General features: G+C 45.9%; 1 protein-coding gene across 4 annotated transcripts in view; it reads right to left on the bottom strand.

The window, feature by feature from the left end:
* Positions 1 to 17,896, bottom strand: part of ANO4 (anoctamin 4) — a 326,447-nt gene extending 308,551 nt beyond the window's left edge. For 2 of the 4 annotated variants that reach the window (XM_075934238.1, XM_075934244.1), the window contains exon 1: positions 17,317 to 17,896. In XM_075934238.1, the coding sequence (XP_075790353.1) occupies positions 17,317 to 17,452 (136 nt within the window). In that variant the 5' untranslated portion in view covers positions 17,453 to 17,896. The remainder of the gene's footprint in view (positions 1 to 17,316) is intronic. The other 2 variants (XM_075934250.1, XM_075934254.1) reach the window with 1 other exon arrangement.
* Positions 17,897 to 24,391: the final 6,495 nt, after the last annotated feature.

The raw sequence follows: 24,391 nt of genomic DNA, 5'->3' as shown, positions 1-24,391 counted from the left end.
GATAAATAAAGGATTTTGGGACAAATAGCCTGATTGGCTATTTATCCAAACAAGCTCAAAGCCTTTTTCCTGATCCATAAGCAGACAGGACCTCTCATCCACACAAAATCCATCTCAATCATTAGGGAGGGGTTGGAAGCATTTGGCATATTTTGAAACCCCATAAGCCTGGGAGCCAGTTTTGAGCTGAGGCTATTATGAACCTCTGACCACAAGAGATACCCTTTAAGGAAATTTGAAGGACTAACCTGCCAATGCTCCTGCTGGAGACAGGTGAGGGGGATCTCTAGTAAGTTTACTAGTATCTGTGTGTACATTCTTTTACATTTTTTCAAGTTTTCACCGTAGTATTTATATCCTGAAAATAAATATGCTTGCATAGGAAGTGCTATGTGAGCAGTTTTACCCTGTTGTTAGTCTGAAGAGAAAGCAAACTGGTCTGCTGCCTTCTGGAGGTAGGGAATTGTTCTGCCTGGGAACGAGTCAGGAATGACATACACTGTTCTCCACCCAAGAAAGGTTCCAGCTGGAAGCTGACACTGGGTACCCTGCCCTTGCAGAACACTAAGGGAAGATACAGGTGCAGTTGCCCTGAACTGACAGTGCCCACTTACACCAGGGCTGAATTAGCAGGATTTGGGAGCTATTTGCAGCACAAATTGAAATGGCAGATTGAACTGGTTTAGAGCTTCTGGTAGCTGTTTCCCCTGCTACAGCACATTCTTCCTACCACAATATGTAAGTTCCACTCAATTATTATACCTACAATGTCAAGTCTTGAAAAGAAGGCTGAGGGGAGACATGATTGCTCTTTTTAAATATATTAGAGGAATAAATACCAGGGAGGGAGAGGAATTATTTAAGCTCAATATCACCGTGGGCACAAGAACAAATGGATATAAACTGGCTATCAGGAAGTTTAGACTCAAAATTAGATGAAGGTTTCTAACCATTAGAGAAGTGAAGCTCTGGAACAGCCTTCCAAGGGAAGTAGTGGGGGGCAAAAGACCTCTCTGGCTTCAAGATTAAGCTAGATGGGTTTATGAAGGAGATGGTTTGATGAGATAACATGATCTTGGCAACTAATTGACCTTTCACTATCAGTGGGAAATAGGCCAACGGTGGGATGATAGGAGTTACTATAGAGAACTTTTTTTCTGGGTGTCTGGCTGGTGAGTCTTGCCCACATGCTCAGGGTTCAGCTGATTGCCATATCTGGGATCTGGAAGGAATTTTCCTCCAAGGTAGATTGGCTGAAGCCCTGGAGGTTTTTCGCCTTCCTCTGTAGCATGGGGCACTGATCACTTGCTGAAGGATTCTCTGCATCTTGGGGTCTTCAAACCATCATTTGAGGACTTCAGTATCTGAGATTTAGGTGAGAGGATTATTCCAGGAGTGGGTGGGTGAGATTCTGTGGCCTGCATTGTGCAGTGGGTCAGACTAGATGGTCATAATGGTCTGTTCTGACCTTAAAGTCTATGAGTATAAGTCAATGCAAGTTCTACTATTTTCCCCACTTAAGCCCACTTCTCATTTACAGTTTAAATCATTTGCATGAATACTGACTTAGGCCCAGAGATTTCTGAAGCATTGGCACCCTCTTACTTACAGACTGAATTTGGCTGAATGTATCCTGTGTGGCTAAAGTATCACAAGTGAAGAAAACACTCTACATCAATAACATCTGGACACACTAGTACATATCATGCTGTTTTCATGTGGATAGTCTTCAGGTAGAGTGGACAGAGATACACAGAAAGCCAGCCAAACATTTATAAACAGTTTTTTATCTTAGTCTGACTTCATACTTTTCCTTGTGCTTGCTTTCTTCAATACTATTTACAGCTTCCACTTATGTTCTCCTTATTGCCCAACTCGCAGGTTCCTGACAAAATCATAAACATTAGGAATGGAACAAGTCATTAGATTGGTTTACCAGTTCCCTTCCCAATTCAGGTCTGTTCCCAAGATACAGAACACTGACTTCACAGGGAAATTTAACTGAAAGGGATCATGCACAGACTATTTGAAATTGAAAAGTCTTATGTACCACACTGGAAACATAAAATAAGTCAATTGGTCATGCATTACAGAGTTAGCTGCTGTGAAGACAGATCATACAAGACACACAAAAATCATCAGTAATTTATCTTAATAATGAAGCTAATCCTACAGCTTATGCAATAATATCCACTAGGCCCAATTCTTGCAATGACCTAGCAACATAGAGTTGATTATCTGATAAAAATAATGTTTATGCACTTTTTGTGCATTTTCAGTTGGATACAGTACTATTCCTCTCCTGCATGATTTTGTACTGTTGCTGAATTTCATAAGTTGGTGAAGTGATTCCTGCAACCACAGAGTTGTAAGGTGCCATGGGCTCCATGGAGATAAAAGACAATATTTAAAACTATTAAATCACAAAGTCACAATAGCAATCAAAATTGAGTTCCAAGGAGTTGTGAGAAACCTTCATGAAAATAGCCTGTATAAACATGCAGTTTATAAAACCTACTAGTAAAGGTTAATTTTAAAATATTGTAAGTGTTCAGAAATAAGACTTGATCTTTCAAACTAAGCACAAGGTTACAGATCATTGCAAATGGCAGGGAACCGCATAACCTTGTGGGAGTAATGGAGGGATACATTCTCCGTAATAATATAAAGCATACACTGATTTTTCTGCTTCACTCTGTCAACAGACAGTAACCCACAGTCCCATTATAAGATGGTGATAGACGTAATGCGTAATTACAGTAAAAAATATGCCACTGACTTTTAAAAATATTTATCTAGATTTGAACAATAATTATAAAAGTCTAGCTACTAATGCAGCTTCTTAACTTCAAGGCAGTGAACAGAGTTGCTGAAAATAACTAGGATATTGCTTTCCAGCCTAGTAAAATTGGTGACTGGAAGCACAGAAGGTTTCATTGTGCTTACAAATTTTCAAGCTATGTTCACACTACAAGTTCGTTCAGAAATATGATTTCAGGTAATAAATATTGTCCTGCTTTAATGCAAGGCAGATAAACACATCCGACATTACAAATAAACAAATAAAATAAAATTGCTAGTGTCATGAGGAATATTTCCCCCACTGAAGATTAACTGTAACAGTCCTGAAAAATGCTGCAATTTTTTTTTTTTTTTTTTTTAGGTGCAGTGTTCCTATATGTAATCCCTAAAACATACTGTCAATCTGTGAAATGGATGCAAGAAATTCTTGTTTCCATCACCTTTTAAGAGCCTCAAACCTTCTTACTGGACAACTGCCTTTGCACCTTACATGGTAAGGATCTGAAACTCTGAGAAGTGCTTTGGCTTGCCTCTGACTTGTTTGGCTCTACTTTGCATAGTAAGAAACTCCCCCATTTGATTCATCCCATAGTTGTGTGAGACAAGAATTCTCAGATGTGCTGAACTATAGTGTCATGTCCTAAAATCCCCGAGCTGCAGGGTCCCTTATCCTACCCCATAGCCCTGAGACAAACAGTGATCACTTACATCAGCCCCTTATGCCCCCCAACAGGGATCCCCAGACATGTTACTTGGTGACGTGCCATCCCTGACTTTACCCCCATCCCCAAAATAGGAGTGTTCTGAAGACACAGTAATCAGAGACTATCCTACCCCAGTAATAAGCAAATACCTTTACCATGTGCAGCCAGGGAAGCCATCCTTCCTCGGTGCTGGGCTGGGCTGCTAGCAGGGCTACAGAAAGCAGCCAGGTCTGTTGCAGTTTTTTGCAGTTCACCCTTATTTGCTGGCTTCTGAGCAGCCCCCATCTTGCAGCACTTTCTCTCCCCAGTGCTTCTACCCAGTTGGAGTCTTCTAGGTGGGCTCCAGCCACAGCCTGCAGCCTGCAAAGTACATGCTGGCCACATGCTACGCACACAATCTCACCACTTAAAGATTTCTACCTAGGAGTCCTCGTCCCCAGCAATAAGATACACCTTGCTCTTCTGACAAATGAGGTAGTGTGTGAGCTGCTTTCCCTTCACGTGGTACAGATGACTGATGCTGCTGCTGCTCCAGAAAGGTTACTCTGTTGTAGATCTCCAGAGGGAATTGAATTTTTGCAAGAGAAGAAAAATCAACTAGCAAAAGTCAATTTGCAAAGGGACAAAATCAAACGTGCATGTTATTCTTCCTCGCAATCCAGAGTGCAAAATCCTCTCACCATGGTCCTCATAATGAGTGACACCGAAAGCAAGGTCATTCAGTGTGAGCCAGGTGCAGCTGTCTAGCTTGGCAAGACAAGGCAGATGTAGGATGTGCAACCTGCACCCTCACAGAAGTCGCTAAGAAAAGGAGTGTGTGTGTTGAGAGATATTCACTTAGTAATAACTTCCCTTACAAATAAAATCTGCATATAGGAAATTTTGCTAAGAGTCTCACTTCCACATAGCCTAATTCGCTCCCCCTTCAGATATTTAGGGTTTAATCAATCCCTGCTCTAAGTCCCTTGACTTCAATGGCATTACAACAGTTTTTAATTTGATCCATTTTACTACCTATCAAAAGCTCTATAATTTGTTCTTGCAAGTAGAAATCTGTTTACCTTACAGTGTTATGGCTTAGGGACTTTCCAATGGATAGCCAGCTGACCAACTGGTCCTTGGGAGAGAGATGGGGGGGGGGGGGGGAAGAGAGAGAGAGAGAGAGAGAGAAACAAGGAGCCAGGGATTTTTTTCAAGATTTTATACTGCACAAAATCTGCCCTATTTTTCACCCTTTCGAGGCTTTTTGTTTTACTACAAGATAAAGATAAGGTCAACATTAACCACCCTTTCGTGGGCCAGAAAGCTCATCATCTAATAAACCATCTTGTTAGTCTTTAAAGTGCTACATAGTCCTGCATTTTGCTTCAGCTACACCAGACTAACACGGCTACATTTCTATTACTGCTTATCAAGCTCACAGAACAAGTTTGGTTTTTTTGCCCATTCACCACTGGCATCTCCTCTTGTAAGGTTGTTCCAGAACTTCACTTCTCTGATGGCTAAAAATTTTAATCTTACTTCAAGCCTATACTTGACCCCATGGCCAATTTATTTCTATCTGTTCTTATGCTATCATGGGTCCTTAACCTAAAAACAGCACCTCTCTCCCCCTCATGTTTATTCCTCTGACATATTTAGAGAGAGCAATTATAGCTCCCTCAGCCTTCATTTTGTTCACTAACTAAGCAGAGATCCTTAAGTCTCCTCCTATAAGGCAGTTTCTCTATTCCTCTAATTATCCCAGCAACCTTTCTCTGAACCTGTTCCGGTTTGAAATCACCTTTGTGTAAGCAGGATCTGAAGGAATACTTCCCTGACAGCTAGCTGGAAGTGGGGAGAGACCTGGGGTATATCTATGTAAATAGAGTTTGCTCCTACTTTGCTTAGATTTGTTAGATATTCAGCAGATGGAGTAGTATTTTTCTCATTATAATCAGCTTAATTTGTGAGCCAAGAGGAGCTTTGTTTGTATTAAATGCAGGGATAGCTGAAATAGGGTTACCAATGTTTGTAATTTTGTGGGAATACAGAAAAGCAGGACTGTGCTTAATCTGTTCCAAAGAGAAGGGCTCCCATTTAGCAGAAAGAACCTTGTTTCATAGGGGCTTGACTTTCAGAGCTCTATGAGAAGAGAGAGGTGAGGGAAGGTTACTTTAGTTAGGAGGTTATATGACCTAACCTGCCTGGACTGGTTTGACCTTCCACTCCTCCCCCTCTCCCTTCCCCCTCCCACTGTTCAAACAACAAAGCTAAATAGGCATCATTGGGCAGGTCTAAACTATATTCCTCTTTCGAAAGAGGAATGTAAATGAAGCCAATTGAAAATTCAAATGAAGTGCCACGCATTCCCGGCAGGGCAGGAGGAAGCTTTGCACGAAGACTCCTTCTACCCTGCCAGGAGTACGTGGCACTTAGAAGTACTGCGTGCTCCTCACAGGGTGAGGCCAGGGCAGAGGAAACTTTTCATGCTCCTCCACCCCCAGACCCGATTGGCCTGGGGGCAGGGGAGTGTGCGAAGTCTCCTCCAGCCCTGCCAGGAGCGCCTGGTGCTTCCAAGCACTGCATGATCCTGGCAGGGTGGAGGAAACTTCACACGCTGCCTCCCTGCCCCCAGGCCCTAATTGCCCTGGGAGCGGGGAAGCGACAGGGCCTCTGCTGGCCAGATCCACCCACTTGGTGGGCCGAATCCAGCCCATGGAGGCCCTTTTGCCCACCCCTGTTCTAGGCTCTTGTGTGTGAAAGGAATGTGCTTTCAGCTTCTCATTCAGGGGCCATGTGAGTGAGGTGGGTTTTTGTTTGCCTTTTCACTTTTGTGCAGCCCCCAACTGATTATTCTGTGGCTCAAACAGAAAAAGATTCCCTGCCCCTGTCTTATAGTTTTGACAACATAAAAACAAACTCTAGGTGACTATGGCAAATTAGCAGCACTGCACAACTAGGGGCTCAGAGGTTGAGTCCAAAGGTTAGCCCCTTTAATATAGCTATCATTAAATTATACAATAAATAAATACATATATAAATACAGCCATAATAGTTGTAGGTGTTTCTACACTTGCTGCTGTAATGTAACATTTTGTTTTTTCTAGATTAGGACTTTTTGAAAATATCAATGGAACAAACTGTTGCTACAGTTAAAGGTGTGGGGTTATCTGTACATGTGACTACTTGTGACGGTGCATCCTCGCCCCGTCCCTTACCCGCGGCCGGGGAAGCCCTGGGCAGCTGCCGCGGCGGGTAGGCTTACCTGTGCGCCGCCTGCTCCCATGCCACAAAGGCGTCGCTCCGGGATGATGTCAGCGGGGATGACATCAGGGAGACCCCGGGGCGAGCGGAGGGAGCGACTAACGGCCCTGCCCCCCGGGAAGGAGGCGGGGTGCGTAACATCCCGGGACGGGATGTGGGGCGCCTGCGTTGGGCGGGGCCGGAGCAAGCCCTCGAGTCGGCACCGGCCCGTGATAGGCCGGTCAGGGCAGCGGCGGCCATTTAAAAAGGGCACGCCGGTCCAGACCAGGGAGAGAAGGTCCGACCCTGGTAGGAGGGCCTGGACAGGAGCCGAAGCAAGCAGCGCTTGCCCTGAGCCGTTGCGGCTCCACCAGCAATCTTGTCCGCAAAGGGGAAGGTAGGCGCCCATGGCGGAAAGGCCTACTCGGGGGAAGGGAAGTAGCCCAGGGCAGAACCCTGTGTGGTTGGCGGGTCGGTGAGTTTAGGCTACTCGCCCCACTGACCGGACCGGATACTCACAGGGATCCACGTCCTTAGGGCCCTGGGCTGGGGCCCGTGAGCGAGGGCGGGTCTAGGCCCCCCCCCTTCTCCCTTCCACGGCACCACTCTTGGCGTACCAAGGGGACCACAGCGGCACCAAAAACAGGGTTTAAGAGGGCAAGGCTGATAGGGAAAAGGGGGAGGTTTAAGGCCGGTGATGAGCTCCCGAGACGGACTGTAAACGGCCCCGCGTGGGACTGAGTGAAGACAGTCGAATAGGGGCACTGAGGCACGGTGTGGGGGAGGCAGTGACAGGGACACCTCCTGACACTACTCTTCTGGCCTCTCAAGAACATCATTTCAAGTGACAAGCCCTACGATTCACTCCTCCCAGGGTGGAAACCACTGATTCTCCCATTCTCAGACTTGGTCAGTGGGCGGTAGCCCCCTGGATTCCAGTCATGTTTCCTCAGCAGGTCCAATTGGGTTTGATCTGCAAGAGATTTCCCTTTGGAAGCTCTGATCAGTAGGTGAATGCAGTGACTCAGAACAAAATACTTATTTATTCAGAGGAACAAAGTATCCAAAGACAAGGGTTAAAACAACAAAAGTGTAAGTACATTTCTTACCTAAGTTTATCATTTCCCCCAAGCTTAGGCAGCGGCCTCATCTTATTCCAGGTTACTCTTGCCTCTGGGTATTAGATTTCACTTTCCTTCCCTGCAAACTACTTCTATGCTCCTGGCCTCTCCTGAGATTGCTTTTTAAAAAACCAGGCAAACCTCTTTGCTCTGCATGTCTACACACTAGTGCCCCATTTCCATTAGTAAAGTTGTCTGGAAAGCCCAGAGAGGATGGAGGTGGACTATTGTTACATGTTGGGGGTGGGCAGATGGAAGGTTGGGTAAAGACATTGCACTCTTTCTCCTGGGATGCGGAAAGAGCTTCGACACTTCCCAATAGACCTTCGCCATGACATTCAAACAGAGTACACGTAGTATTCATAAAAATACAGATTTTCCTTGTGCCTAATAGTTTTAATAGCATTTGTAATAATACAGTAAACTTGCATGAGGCTTTACAGCAGGGGTGGGGAACCTTTTTTGGGTCGGGGCTGCTGACCCACAGAAAAATCAGTTGGGAGCCACACAAAAGTAAGCAGCAAAAAAAGAAAAAACAACTCTCACTAACATGGCCTCCAACTAAGAAGAATAAAGACACTCCCCACATTCCTCTCTCGTACCAGAACCTGGGGTGGGGGGGCGCCAAGCTAGTAGATTTTGTGTGCTCCAGCTTCATGGTGCGGCAGTGAGGGGCTAGAGCACCGGCACTGATTTCCCAATGCTGGCAGTGAGCCATGAGCCTCGGGAGCCAGATCCAGGCAACCTGGGGGCCTCCTCCAGCCCTGGGGCCTTAGGTTCCTCACCCTGCTTTACAGACAAATAAGAGATTATCTCTGTGCTTTAAGGATTTTACAACCAAAATTAAGATAAAATGTACAGATACCAGAGGGATGAAGCAAGTACAGCCAGTCCCCGGGTTACGTACAAGATAAGAACAAACCTACAGTCCCTAAGTTGAATCTGTATGTAAGTTGGAACTGGCGTCCAGATTCAGCCGCTGCTGAAACTGATCAGTTTCAACAGCGGCTGAATCTGGACGCCAGTTCTGACTTACATGCAGATTCAACTTAAGAACCCCAGGCGTCCCCAAGTCAGCTGCTGCTGAAACTGATCAGCGGCTGATTCCAGGAAGCCCGGGGCAGGGGCTTCCTGTAGTCAGTCACTGGTCAGTTTCAGCAGCGGCTGACTTGGGGACGCCTGGGGCAGAGCAGCTGGGGTGCTGCCGGGTTGGTCCAGTAGCGCCGCCACTCCTCAGCGCTACTGGACCAACCCAGCAGCACCCAAGCTGCTCTGCCCCAGGTGTCCTGATTCAGCCGCTGCTGAAACTGACCAGCAGTGGCTGAATCAGGACGCCTGGGGCAGAGCAGCTGGGGTGCTGCCGGGTTGGTCCAGTAGCGCCCAGAGCGGCGCTACGGGACCAACTGGCAGCGCCCCAGCTGCTGTACCACAGGCGTCCGGAGCAAAGCTGCAGAGCACGGGGGCAGCAGGACAGCCCAGACGCGCCATGGCTGTCCTGCTGCCCTCGGGCTCCATGGCTTTGCTCTGCTTTGCTCGCCGTCCCCCTGGTCTACAGACCAGGGGGACGGGGAGCAAAGCGGCAGAACACGCGGGCAGCAGACAGCCCAGATGCGTCTGGGCTGTCCGCTGACCGCGTGCTCCACGGCTTTGCTCTGCTTTGCTCCCTGTCCCCCTGGTCTGCAAAGCAGACGGGGAGCAAAGCAGACGGGGAGCACGCGGGCAGCGGACAGCCCAGACGCGTCTGGGCTGCCCGCTGCCCGCGTGTTCCGCCGCTTTTCTTCCTCTCCCTGGTCTGCTGGAGACCAGGGAGAGGGAGGGCCCCGTTCGTAACTGCGGATCCAACATAAGTCGGATCCGCGTAACTCGGGGACTGCCTGTACTGTATATCGGCTACAGCAATAAGATTATGAAATTGTGGATTCATGCATCAAAAAGGTTGACTTTGATTGTTCTCTTTCTTTCTCTGGTGTACTTTCCTGCACACAAGTAAACACACATGTCCAGGAACAAGCAAAGAAAAATTAAGATTGTTTTGGGTATTTGCTTTTATGTTGTGAGGAGAATCATCAAGAAAACATGGTACTGTATTTCCACATTTTAATTTTGTAAGGTCTCCTAAAGAAATGCATTATTTTAGAAGAAGCAGATGGTAGATAACCTGAATACAAAGAGCTAATTAGTTTTACCTGGAGTACTTTTCAAGCAGGACAATAAGATTAATTTTGTTTGCTTCTCCACTGTCATATGTTCTTATTGCATCTTCTACATTCTCACTGTTGGACAAATACATTTTGGGAATAGATGACCTACAGGTGCACAGTGCCATACAAAATGTAACAACAAATTGCACTCACAGCCTGTTACTGGGCAAGAAAAAGCTGAAATCTACATCAGCTCTTTTTAATCCTACAAACACCTGCTAGGTGTGTACATGCATGTTTATATATATTTATTCAAACAATCATAAATAGAATTGATAGAGATTCTGCTCTTACACAGCATGATTTTCTTTCATAACTGCAGAATATTGAAATTATGTGCTCCTAGCTTTTTTTTAACATCCAGATTGAATAGGAATCCAGTTTTCACCATAGCACTATTTGTACATGTATTTGCTCAGGCTTTTGTAATCTCTCTCCTCCTGACATCCAAATCCTGATATTAGTCACTGAGAATTTGACATCAAAGGTGATGTAAAGCTAATTTGACCATCTGGTCTTTGATGGAAGAGAGGTTCAATTCAGTCATTTATTTTCCATCTTTGGCAATCAATGTGTTCCTCCTCTCCAATTTATGTGGGAAGTGTGCCATAACTTTCAGCCGTGTCTTAATAAGAAGGATGCCCCACTGAATAGTCAGATGTTCTTCACACAATATGAATTTGATAATCCCCTGGTTTATCATTATTTGCCTCACACATGGATTAGTCATGAACTGAAGTTACAGAAATGTTTGGTAAATAAATCTCATAGCATTTTACTTTTCCTGCATTAACCACTTCTATGCATCACTGAGGGCCATCTCTTCATAAATCAGGTTTGGGAGATTAAGAGGTACAACTATGAAGTGTGCTTTTACCTTAGGACAGTGTTTCTCAAAGAGGTCTGTGGACCCACTCCGAGAAAGGGGCTACTGGGCTGCTCTGGTTTGTTTACTTACTGGCTCCGCAGCCACAGAGCCTTGTGGCTCCCATTGACTGCAGTTCACCATTTGCAACCAAGGGGAGCCGTGGGAAGCATCAAACAATGAACCGCAGCCGACGGGAGCTGCGAGGTTCTGTGGCTGCAGAGCCGGTAAGTAAACAAACCAGAGCAGCCTAGTAGCAGCTCTCTCAGAGTGGTTCTGGGGACCACTGAGAAACACTACCTTAGGAGAAGTCACAGGGGACACATTCTGAAACTCCTATTAGTAGCAATACAAACTTTTTAATCATCATAAATAATTAAAACTAAACTATGGAATGTGAACAAAGTTTCTGCTCTAAGGCAAGTCCCTTGCTAGATTATTTCACACAAGGGCCCAAGATCTCTGCAAGCAGTTCTCTCACTCCTGCATGAAAGAGTGGTGCCAGTCTCCTCTATAGTATTTTTAATTCCTCACCCACAGTGCTCCAAGAGGGGAAGTGGGTGGACCATAAATGGAGGAAGGAGGATGCATAGCATTCCCATGGAGCTCAAAAGTGCAAAGTAACACAGTCTAAGGATGTTTGACTTTTCCAGTGGTGTCTTGCATAGTGACAGGATTGAATCCCTGGCAATGTAATTTTATTAGAGCTATACTGCCAGTGGACAGGATCAGAGTATCTGCCACCTCTCCCCCAAAAAAGTCTCCTCCTTCCCAATAAGCATTTGGTGACCTTACCACCTGTCCTAGGGAGAAAAAGAGAGAGAACAGTTCAGCAGAAACGTCTGGGACAAATCTACACAAGGAAAACCTCATCATGGGTGTTGGGTAGAGCTGGTACTGATAGCAAGACAGCCTGGGACATGGGGATAAATTAATTTCTATTCTTTTTGTTTTTGCTGGAGTATTTTATTTGATCTGGAGGAATTCATGGGTCTGTTTATTTCAGTGTAATTTAACAGACAGTCAAGGGTGCCCAGTGCATTAGAGGTGCATGTGATGGGGCATTCTGTATTCTTTATGGGAATATGCTGAATATGAATATGACATAACTTGAATATGCTTTAGGCAAGATACTTCATGTGAGCTATCATTGGAAAGTTTGTGAACTACTGAATATGATTAGCCTATTTGTATGCAGATATCATTTCTGTATCTAAAGTTGGAAATATTGATTGTAGATTTATTATCAGAATGTTCATGTTGGGAAAATCCTATTACCAGACAATCAGGTACAACAATGAAGAATCCAGAACCAGAGCTAATGTCCCCTTAGCAAGAGGCAATGGGGTTTAAGCTTCCTGCCAATATGTGGGTCAGCCCATGAAGTATGGACACTGATCTGGGGGAAGGACTGGGCCAGGCTGGAAGGCTTTCCAGCCTGTGATAGAAGCTCTTTAGAACAACTTTGAGGGTGAGATATTACATGCAACTACAGGTTGAACCTCTCTAGTGTGGCACTCTCTCATCTTGCAACATCCATGTTCCAGCATGATTTTATTTAGCTGGATGTCCACTTATCATGGAGTTGGCCGCATTTCCTGTGATCCTATGAAGTTTTACATACACTAGTCCTGACTCTCGGGGTATGTCTAGACTACAGAGTTGTCAGAAAAACGTTAGTTTTTCTGACATAACTTGAGTTACACTCACACTGCAAGCATGTGCTTTCACAAGTAAATCGAAAGAACAGAGGGCTTTTTCTGCAATCGGTAATCCTCATTCTACAAGGAAGAATGCCTTTTTGCAAAAGAGCTCTTTCACAAAAAGGGGTGTGTGGACAGGGAAAGGGGGGGGGGAGCAGGGAGAGGAAAAAGCACAGGTGCCCTGGTGGCCATTCTGTCCATAGCAATCACTACTTACATGTGAGATAGCGTCCAGGCAGTCTGGACACTATCTTTCGGAAAAGCGCATCACTTTTTTGATGCGCTTTTGCGGTGTGGACGCTCTCTTTCGCAAGAAGTTTTTGGGGGAAGATTTCTTCCAAAAAAAAGCTTCTTGTGCAAGAAGCCTGTAATCTAGATGCAGCCTCAGTGTTCTGTGAAATTATTTAGCTCTAATTCACCCCTAAATGCCTTCTAAGAGCCCAGTAAGCAATGGAAGTGTTGGTAATGCTGCCAGACAACACTGATCTCTCACAGTCTAGCAAATTCTCTGGTTTGGCAATAGTCAGGTTCCGAGGGTGCCAGACTAGAGAGGGTCAACCTGTAATTTCCTAACGTATTAAACTTATCTTGCACGTTGTTGTTGTTTTATAAATAGTGTAATATGGAGGCATGGCCTTCCTCAGCCACAGATACTAGGGAGATGCCCCAAGCCACCTGGTGGATTGATCTGATTGTGGAGCAGGGCTCCACCTCCAAAGTGAAAGGCAGAACAAGAAGGGGAAGCATAAAAGGCTTCCCTAGCTGGGGGGTGGGGAGAAGTGGCTGGAGGCAATCTCCAGGGAGAGCCACTATTACCCCAGAGATCAGCCCAAGCAGCCAGATTGCTGACACTGCGGAGGTGTTGCCTATGCTCTTGGCAGTGTACGTGGCGGAGCTGGAAGCAAACCCGTGGGTCCAGGTACGCTGGAGGGGGCATGGTGGAAGTAACCATGGGGAACTAGGCAACAGTCTGGTAGATGGTGCATCTGAGTCCAGTGTCAGTGTGTTACAGGCAGATCCCTCCTGGTCCAGTGGTAGACTGCCTCACCACTGATAGAGCCCTGGGTTGGGATGCAGTGGAGTCGTGCAGGGCCATGTTCCCCTCGCACCGCCACCACCCCAATCCTGCGGTGACAGTACTCCCCCTCTATAAGCCAGGAGAGGCTACACTATGCTGCATGACCTCTTACCTGAGCAGGTGATATTCATTCACATCAAGATTAAAAGCCAGGAAACCCTGACTGCAACTGATGTTAAGAGCAGAGCCCCCAATAGTCCTGCTTAGAGGCCAGGAGAATACAGCCAAAGAGGCTTTGATTGCCAGAGCAGAGCCTCTGATTGCTAATTACCCTGTCCAGTTTAGAGGCCAGGGAAGCTGGACTGCTACTGAAACTGGCTCTGGGTGGTTGTGAGGACAGAGCCTCTTATCGTTAACTAACCTTCCCCCACCTGAAAGCCTGGGAACCTTCACTTTTAAACTCCCACCCCAGGTGAGATGACTAATTCCCCTTTTGTAGGCCAGATTCCGGAACACTGCAGTGAGGAGGCATAGACCCCTTCAGCCACCATGCTGAGGGGTGGCCATTAGCCCTACAAGTAACCTACATTTGTGTGCTGCCTCATATGACCACTTACATCCTAGCTTTTATACCTAACAAACTGTTTATTAAGAAACCCAGTGTAACTAATTGTTACCTGGGGGCAAGGAGTCTGTGCATCTCTCTTTATATGGAGAAAGAGGGCGAATTTCAGTAGCTTAAACAGTACAGATCTTTATACAGCAGAAGACAGATTTATCTAGGGTTCAGCCCCCAGAGGGTTTGAGTATTTGAGTGCTGGAGATCGGTATCTCACTGTGCTGTTTTTAATTAAGGCCTTCAGCTTTTGGGGCATGACCTGGACCCTGCAGCAGGCTAGTGTACCAAACTGAACAAGACAGGGCACTGGAGTCCAAACAGGGACAACAGGTTCAATGGGGTCTCAGCCACAACAGTAGTAACAATCCCAAAGGGGTCCTGACCCATCACAGTGTACTTAACAGGGGTTTGTAGAAACCTGTGCTGTCCCATTGATATGGTCACACCACTGCAACTCTCTGATATAGACATATTACACTGGTGTGAACTGTGATTTGCATTGGGGTAAGCTGTACCAGTGCAAAACTCTGCTGACACCAGTACATCATTGATACAAGCTCTGTGTAGCTATGTAACTACCAATGTATAAATGGCCTAGGAGAAAAAACAATACATCCCTTCTCAGGAGATTCAGTCCACACCTTTATAGTATTCTTTCCCCACTCCCTTATATGTAGGTGGGGATAACATAGCACCCCCTCAGTGAAACAAAAAACAACAACAACAACAACACATTGAACCCCTTAGAATGGTCAATGCCTACTAATGAGGTGCAGTTTCAGGCAAATGCTGTTAACTCAGTAATGATCCCCTTCATCTCTGACTCAGTATGCTGCATGATGAATCTATCCCCTGACTTCAACTCCTGCTCATATTAACCCTCCATGACTGATGTCTTTAGTTATTTATGTAAACTCCAGGAATTCTGGTGAAGCCTGAACAGAGGCACAGCTGTTTAGTTCTTAAATTTTGGTTCAGGGACATCTCCAGTTGCAGTTACCTTGCCTTTTCAGCTATTTAAACAGCAAAATAGATTTTTCAATTCTCTTTAATTTGTGTCCTTGTATAGGATAACGTATTTGCTCTATGATGCATTTAAATCAAGCCAGGAACATGAACTCAAAACTCTACTGGGAAAAAAAGCTGATTCTGTACAAACCAAAATGTATTGTTTTGAAATGCCCTACTTCCTAGTATCAGTTTACAAACTTCTCTTCAGTTATCCACATCTTTTTTTTAAAAAAGCAAATACTTTGGGAGGCATCATGACCCAGTGGAGCAGTGAAATGGTATTTAGGAGACCAGAGTTCTACTTCTGGCTTGCCTGCTGGGTAACCTTGAGCAAGTCAATTCAAACAATATATAAGAGCTAGGATTATTTATTAATGTAACTAGTAACACACCACCAAAATTTGAGCATAAATGAGAAGCATAAGAAAAGGCTGACCCAACAGGACAGTCAACTGTACAATATATAGGCAGCAATTTTTAGTTGCTATAGAGTCTTGCAGAACTAAAAGCTAACAGATTAACAGCTGAAGTAACTTGCACAAAGCACTATGAATCTGTGGCAAACTTACACCTGCTGAACTTTATGCATCTAAATAGGTGTGAGTAACTACTGCCCTAGTTTAAGTTATGCACATTCATTAATGTTTGCAACATCAGGGCCAAAAATGCCTGCTCTTCCCCCCACATACTGCCACAGGAGATTCCCTGTGTGTTTCCCCTAATCCAGTCCCTCTCACCTTGTGTTGGAACTGGGTGGTTATTGTGCACAAAAGAAACTGGCCTCTCAGTGTCTGTCTATTTATGCAAATCACAAAAGCTAAAGCAATTTTCTTCTGAAAAAAATCTTTGTTTTCCCAATTTCTGAGGTGGTGGGGGAGGGGAGAAGAATGGGATTAGTCCAGATATTGATAAAGACAACATGGAGTTGTTTATTCCTTCACCCTTGACTCTTAAATAAAAAAAAAAACTAGAAAGACTTACAAGAACACACAGAAGCTTCTTTACCTTGGCCACAAAGCACCAATGATAAGTTCTATAGTGCAGATATTTTCAATAAACTGAGAACTGAATTAAACTACTCTACAAAAGGAGAACTGCATTCATAAGGTAGGCATTGGAATTTTGTTTCATAAGCTACATCTAGACTGCAAGCTTCTTTCGGAGTCTAGCACAACAACAACAAAGCTATGTGCTTTTTCGAAAGATAGTGTCCAATTAATGTAGACACTATCTCACATTTAAGTTGCAATTAGTCTGGACAGAGTGGCCACTACAGCACCTGTATTATTTCCTGGAGGCCTCTTCTGCCTCCACACATGCCTTTTCCTGAAAAAGCTTTTTTGGAAAAAAGGCTTCTTCCTTGTAGAATGAGGTTTACTGCTGCAAGAATAACCCCTCTGTTCTTTCAACTTTCTGTCGGAAGAACTCAATGGCAGTGTTGACACAAGTATTGTTTTTCTGGAAAAATGCTGCAGTGTAGATACACCCATAATGACTAATGATAAAGAGCTCAGCTAGTCTGGATTTTGATTGCAAGGACACCCTTTTAGGTCCCACTTGTAGTTTTGCACTGCAAGTCTTTCTGACAGGGTGCTGGTTATTTTTCTGACACAGCTTAATACCTATTCCTAATGTATAGCAATATGCACACTTAGAATATCATATGTACTATGTTTTCAAACAATACAACACAAGTAGAACCTCCATTGTCCAGCAACATCCGTGGTCCAGCATGATTTCCAGATGTCCACTTGTGTGGCCAAGTTTCTCACATTCCCTTAATGTTTGTTTACAGCCACTAGTCCTGGCTCTCAGTGTTCTGTGCTGTTATTTAGCTCTAATTTACCGCTACATGTCTTCTAAGAGCCCAGTAAGACATAGAAGTGCTGGTAATGCTGCTAAACAATATTGATCTCACGTGGTTCAGCAAATTCTCTGGTTCAGCACCAGTCAGGTCCCAAGGGTGCCAGACTAGAAATTCAACTTGTAGTTTATATCAATATTTCATAATCAGATTTTAATTAAACTTTAAAAAAAAATAACTTACCAGGTTCTTTTACTTTTGTTTTTCCTTCTTTCCCTTCCTTAGTCCCCTTCTTTTCTTCTCTCGTGTGTTCCAATAGCTGTTTGTTTGTTCTTGCTTGTTTCTCCTGTTTCCTTACTTTTATTTTAGTTGTGTTCATTCCCTCACGTTGCTAGTCTCTGTATTATTATCCCCAGAAATTTAAAGACTGGGTTAAACGCATGATTTTTAAATTATATATTGTGACAGACTGCTGGCTAAGCCAGAGCTCTGCCACTGTACCCTGGCTGAAAAGGCTGATGGCAAACAGCTGAGCAAGCCCAAGCCTGAAGGGCTATTAGAAGCAGCTGTGGGCCTCATTAACCAGAGGCCTATATAAGGCAGCCAGAGGGCATGTTAAAGGAGTGAGGAGCCAGCATGTGCTCTCCAGGCAGAAGTAAAGGCTGGCTGAGTTTGTGGCAATCTACAACTCTGTAACTAGATGGTGGTGGGAAATTGACAATAAAAGGCATGGGTGACTGCACCAGAAGGAGTCTCCAGCTAATTCATGAACCAGAAGTTGTCTCAGGGCAAGGGGCCTGAGCAAGGACCTTGTTACAATATGTTACATATATGTCCTGGGAGATTGTTTTTAAAGAGGAAATTTTAAAAAGGAAATTTTAAAAACAATTTCCTTCTGTCTTGAATCTCGAGGGAAATAATCCACCCCTATTTTGTTTGATATTTCAGTTTCAAATGTTAACCTTAAGTGCACAGTCAAAAAACATGTCTCCTCTTGGCTTCCTGAACATGGACTCTGTGATGTTATTGGATTTTTTTTGTGAACATGCAGAACACTGTTGCATTTACTCTTGTATGTTTGCCCCAAATTTTGTACAAAGTGGGCCAATTGAGGTGTCTATTAAAATCTTATGCTTTGCTGATTCTGTTTATACTAGTCATATCCATGTATGATTTTTGTATTTAAAGTAATTAGTGGCTACGTAGTGGTATTCAAAGTATTTTCTTTTAGTAGAAAACAGGCTTTGCTCATCCGGGCTGCAGCTAGACTGGCAAGATTTTGCGTAAAAGCAACTGCTTTTGCGCAAAATCTTGCTGCCTGTCTACACTGGCCGTGAGTATTTGTGCAAGAACACTGACTTTGTACTGTACAAAATCAGGGGTTTTTGGGCAAATACTCTGACGCTCCCGCTCAGGGATAAGCCCTCTTGTGCAAGTATTCTTGTGCAAGAGGGCCAGTGTAGACAGCCAAGTTAATTTCTTGCGCAAGAAAGCCTGATGGCTAAAATGGCCATCGGAGCTTTCTTGCGCAAGAGAGCATCTACAGCACGGCTGCTTTTGCGCAAAAGCATCCGTGCCAGTGTAGCTGTGCTGGGTGATGGCTGCCTCTATTCGCTCGATGGCTTGCACATGCTGCTGAAGCAGGTGGTCCCGCTGCCGGACCTGCCAGCTTGGGGCCTGGGTGGTTAGGGGTGCTGCCGCTGCCACAGGGCTGGAGGGTCCCCCACTCCTGCTCCGTTCCGCTGCAGTCAGTCAGGCAACCTGGCCACCATCACCGCACCCCATGCCCTCCGCCCAAGGCCAGGTGACACCACGGTACTGTGGCTTGGACTCACTCGTCCTCCCCACCGCCCTCCGTGCTGTATGTTTGCATACAGCACTGCCCCCTGAGAAGGGTGCGCCTCCATGTATTGTAACCACAGGTCTATGTCCTGGCCCCTTGGGCGGTGGGAGGGCACGTGTGTTGGGTTAACCTGTGGAACTCCCTGCCGGGGAGGCTGTGAGGCTTTGGGCTAATCAGTGGTGTTTGACAGGAAGCAAGATGAATCCCCACACAGTGCCCTGGGAGCACATATGGCAGATGTGGTCTGGGCTCTCAGATCCCCTATCACGTTGCTGTCTCCTGGACGGAACCAGGGGTGGCTGGGGAGCGTACCATCCTTGCAGCAAAACTCAGGTGGCCCTAGGGCCAGCCCTCCCCCTCCCGCTAGCCGTCAATACGGTAGCCCAAGGACATGTGTGGCCACAGTGGGGACTTCCCTTGGGGTGCCAGCCAAGGCACCAGGAGCAAGCAAGGGACTCAGTGGGGGCCACAGTCACAGGGCCGTGACACTGCGGTTTTCCCAGCAGCAGCTTGTCCCATGCCTCGCAGTGAGGCACAGCCGTGTGCCATTCTGTGTGCTGCACCCTTGCGGCTGTGAGCTGTAGCCTGAGCCCCTGGGGCTCTGGCTGGTTCCAGCTGGCATCCACCCTTCCCCCCTGGTCTGGACATGAGTGAGCAGCACGGTCCCAGGCGTGCTCTGGAGCTGCCTACCGCAGCCACGTGCCGCTCGGTCACGTGGCTGCATACTGCTAATGCTACACAGCGTGCAGCTCACGCTGCCTGAGTGATGCTCCCTCCCCCTCGTGCCCCACCCCCCCAGGCGCCTGGCTCCCCCCTGACCTTGTGAGGACAAAGTGCAATACTCACCACTGGATCCTTCCCCGGCCTCCGAGGACACATAGGAGACGTCGAGGTGGCAGGAAAGGACCTCCATTTGCAGGGAGACAGTGCTGCCCTCGTCCTCCAACCTGCTGGCTGGCTTGTCTTCCTCCCCCGCCTCGCTGGTCCTGGTGATGGGGTGGGGGGGGGAGGAGGGAGGAGGGCGCGCCTGCAGGTGTCCACGGGCACGGATGGGCCATGCGGTGCTGCCTGGCCCAAGATGTGATGGAATCGCTGGTAGTGGGGGCAGCTGTCAGCTCCTGCCCCCTGGCCTGGACATAGCCCAGGCGCAGCTTTTTCACCTTAGCCCAAACCTGCTTGAGGGTCTGGGCTGGATGTCCCTGGTGCAAGAGCGCCTGGGCCATGCGGCGGAAGATCTCCGCGTTGAGGTGACGGGTGCCCCGGGTGTTGTGGAGGGCCTCCTCCTCCTCCCACAGGTCCAGGAGGGCCTCGAGCTCCCCTGGGGACCAGGATGGGACTCTTCACTTTCTGCCCCTTGGGGCCCCCTGCGCTGGGGGTGCGGGTGGCTGTTCCCCCCCCAGAGTGGCCATCCTGGTCTGGTGGCTGTTGGGGAAGGCAGCAGAGCCGCGTGGCAGAGCTCTGGGCAGAGGCAGCAGAAAGGCTTCTGCCTCGTGGCCTCTGCAGGCTGCGTCTGCCTTTAAGGGGGCTCGGGTTATTGGGAAGTCCGGATGCTGCCTGCAGGTACGGAGCGTCCAAGCGGCCACTAGGGCTTTTTTCCGTTGAGACTGTTTTTGCACAAAATGTCTTGGCTGCCTGTCTACACTGGCCTCTTGCGCAAGAGGGCTTATTCCTGAGCGGGAGTGTCATAGTTCTTGCACAAGCAGCACTGATTTCTTACATTAGAACGTCAGTGCTCTTGCGCAAGAACTCACGGCCAGTGTAGACAGGCGGCAAGTTTCTGCGCAAAAGCAACTGCTTTTGCACAAAATCTTGCCAATTTAGACACAGCCTTAGGCTATGTCTACTTGCGGCTTCTTGTGAAGAAATATGCAAAGGAGGCTAAGCGTGGAATATCGCCAAGCCTCATTTGCATATCCAATGAGCTGCCATTTTTGCAGAAGAGACTCTTGCACCAGAAGGTGCTGTCTACACCGCCCCTTGCGCAAGAAAAACCCTCTTGCGCAAAGCCGTTACGCCAATTATTTTCAGGAATAACAGCATTGCTGAAGAGGGTTTTTCTTGCAGAAGGGGAAGTGTAGACAGCTCCTTCTGGCGCAAGAGCCTCTTCTGCAAAAAAAAGGTGGCTTATTAGGTATGCAAATTAGGCTTGGCGATATTCATGATTAGCCTCATTTGCGTATTTCTAATGCAAGCCGCCACAAGCATAGACATAGCCTTAGTATCCCATTCTGTGTCCACCTTCTATATTCTTACCCCTATATTTACATCCCTTTCCTTTCACAGTATCCTACCCCTCAAATCTTCCTAGTCTGCTGCACCTCTTCAGTCCCCCGGCTGGTCAGCACGTCTTCGCATGATCATCACATATCTTTGCAATCTCCTCAACCTCCTCCTTCCTATACATTTCCCTTTTGGCTCTTCCACGTTCACACATTCTCAAGTCTCCCTCCTAGTCCCACAAGTTTCAGTGAATACTCTGGCATCGTGCACTCTGGTTTAACAGCCACAACAGTGAAGGAACTGCTAAAAATGTGAAGGTATATACAAAGGGTGGAGCTGAAAGAAGATGAAACTGTATGCAAAAGTACAGATTAATCAGACCTGCATAGCATCAAAGCTTAAATGAATATTAGAAAATTTGAGGAAAACAAGGAAATATGAGTTTTATACAGGAAGCCCGATACTAACATTTATGTTAAACCAACCAGGGAACAGAATAAAATCTTATGATTTCTCTGCCCAAACAAAACTAACTACTGCTCAAATACTATTAAATTATTAAAATGAATTGCTTGAATGATCTGCAGATAAAGAATCATCCATCTAGTTTTGGCAAATAAGCTTTAAAAAGCTAAACTGCTCACTAACAATTAGTTAATGGAAACTACATTCATCCAGTAAAATAGTTTGCTATGAATTATTCACTCAGCTCTAAATCATATAATAGATTATAGTGCTCAAATGACTTCCTGTATAACACAACCCATAGGGCTCCACTGACATCTTATAATACATGAAGGAATCATTTCAGCCACTATAGGATGAAAGGCAGAAAAAGTTTAGCAGTACAAAAGCATACTTACAGTAATTTAAGGAGAAAAATTAAAAAGTTTGTAGAGCTGAAAATACAGTGGACATTTAAAATCAACAGATTTTCATTTCTCTGAAGTCATTCTATATGGTGTGGTAGGAGGTCACGCCAGCAGAAGAGGATATAAAAAGGCTCTCAGTACAACAGCAGCATTTAGATGTGAAGCAGCAACAGGAATAGTGTGTGCATTTACAAGGCGTCGGACAAGATTTTTGTTTAGTCAGAACAGTATGATGGGAAATTTTGTCAGGTGCGAAACTAGGTAGAGGTTTCAAAAGTATCTCACATCTACACACAAGAAAAAGCTAACATGATAAAATACATCTAATATATGTTAGAATTTATATCTTTTGTTGACTAGCATAGATAAGTCCGGTGACAGAGGTGCACAAGTCCCTTTGGGTACATCTACACAGCAGCATTATTTTGGAATAACTAATGTTATTCCAAAGTAACAGACTTTATTTCAAAATAATGTCAAGCTGGAGGACTTCTTACCCGACTCATGGTAACCTTCATTTAATAAGGAGTAAGGGAAGTCAAAGGAAGTGTGTTCTTCTTTCGACTTCCTGCTGTGTAGACAGCACCAAAAGCTGAATTGAGCTCTTTTGACTTTAGCAACACGATTGACGTAGCTGAAGTTGTGTAGCTTAATTCAACGTTAGCCCTGCTATGTGGATGTACCCTTTGAAAGCCAGTGCTTTTTCAACAAGAACTTGCATAAACTTTGATTTTTACACTGATAAATATTGAAAAGTAAAGCACTGTTTAGAACAGATTGCCTTATAACCCGTATCTACTACACCATAAAATATTTCTTCTCTTATAGTTTTTATTCAGAAAACCACAGAAGTGTAAGCCTGCAAGGAACCTCAAAATGTCATCTAATTCAGTCCCTTGCCCGCAAGTCAGGACTAAATAAAAATTATAGCTGGGTATCTTGCTATGGCTAAGGATGCACAAGAACACAGATCACGCATCTTTGCTATTGCTAACAATGTACCAAAAGACAAATCGCTCATCTTTGCATTCACACAGGACTACTGGTTTAGATATTTTAAACAAGCTTATATCCAAGAGATTATAATAGGTTCTGAATATTTATGGAATTTGTTTGTTTTAAACAAACTTACTCTGCTCATCTTAGTTTTTAAAGCAGTAATAAATACCTTCAAGGGACTGCCAGGGTCACTGCAGCAGTGTGTGCACAATACAAATAATTTATTATGATCCTATTTCACAGATGTCCATAGAATACTATACTCAGCAAATAAATTGGTGCTAATAGACATATTGTACATCAAGATGACGCACTATGGTAATTATCTGTTCTTTTGGGACCACAGGTGCCAGTACAGGAAGGTCTCTGTTCCAGCAGTTACATCATACTTAAAAAAAAAAAGTTTATCTGGAGCATGGGGTGAAAGGTGTGAGGGGACAGCGAATTACATAAAATCAAAACCTGAATTGCTATTATATTTAATTTTCAAATAATTGTAAGGTAGGTTTGCAAACTTTCTAAACAAACACCCTAGCCCTGCCCCTGCTTCATCTTTTCCCTGAGGCTCAACCTTCTGTCCCCCCTCTTCTCTGAGGCACCCCACACTGCTCACTCCATTTTCCCTCCTTCTGTCCCTCGCCCTTCCTCACTTTCACTGGGCCATGGCAGGAGGTTGTGGTGTGGGATGGAGTGAGGGCTCAGTCTGGGAGTATGGACTCCAGGGTAGGGCAGAAAATGAGTTCGGGGTGGGAGTGGGTGAGTGCTTTGACTGGGCGGTGCAGCTCTGGGGTGGGGCCAGGCCTGAGGGGTTTGCAGTGCAGGAAGGGGCTATGGGCTGGGACTGTCGAAGTCAGAGTGTGGGAGAGGGCTTAGGTGTTGGGTTAGGGTATGGGAGGCAGTGAGGGCTCTGGCTAAGGGTGCAGGCTCTGAGGTGGAACTGGAGATGAAGGGGCTCAGGGTTGGGGTAGGGGTGCAGGGAGTGAGCTTGGGGCAGAGAGTTGGAGTGTGGGAGGGAGCTGAGGAAGGGGGTTGGGGTGTGGGTGAGTGTGGGGGCTCTGGGAGGGAGTTTGGGTCTGGGAGGGAATTCTGATTTATGAGGACAGAGGTTGGGGTGTGGAAGGGGGTCTGGATTACAGGCCTCAGTTGGGTGGCACTTACCTTAAGTGGCTCCCAGGCAGTGGCCCAGCAGGGCTAAGGCAGGCTTCCTGCCTATTCTGGCTCTGTACAGATCCTGGCATGTCCTGCTTGGAGATGCAGGGGTTGGGGATGCTGAGAGCTGTCTGCACTCACAAGGTGCCACCCCTGCAGTTCCACCAGGCATAGTGCCCAGTCATCCAACCAGCTTTTATTGGTAGAGCATAAATCCATCTCTTTGATCAGTTTT

Source organism: Pelodiscus sinensis, chromosome 1, assembly GCF_049634645.1.
Source record: "Pelodiscus sinensis isolate JC-2024 chromosome 1, ASM4963464v1, whole genome shotgun sequence".
NCBI classification, from domain to species: domain Eukaryota; kingdom Metazoa; phylum Chordata; order Testudines; family Trionychidae; genus Pelodiscus; species Pelodiscus sinensis.
Note: the sequence above shows the minus strand (reverse complement) of the source record. Positions and strands in the feature narration are given on the sequence as shown.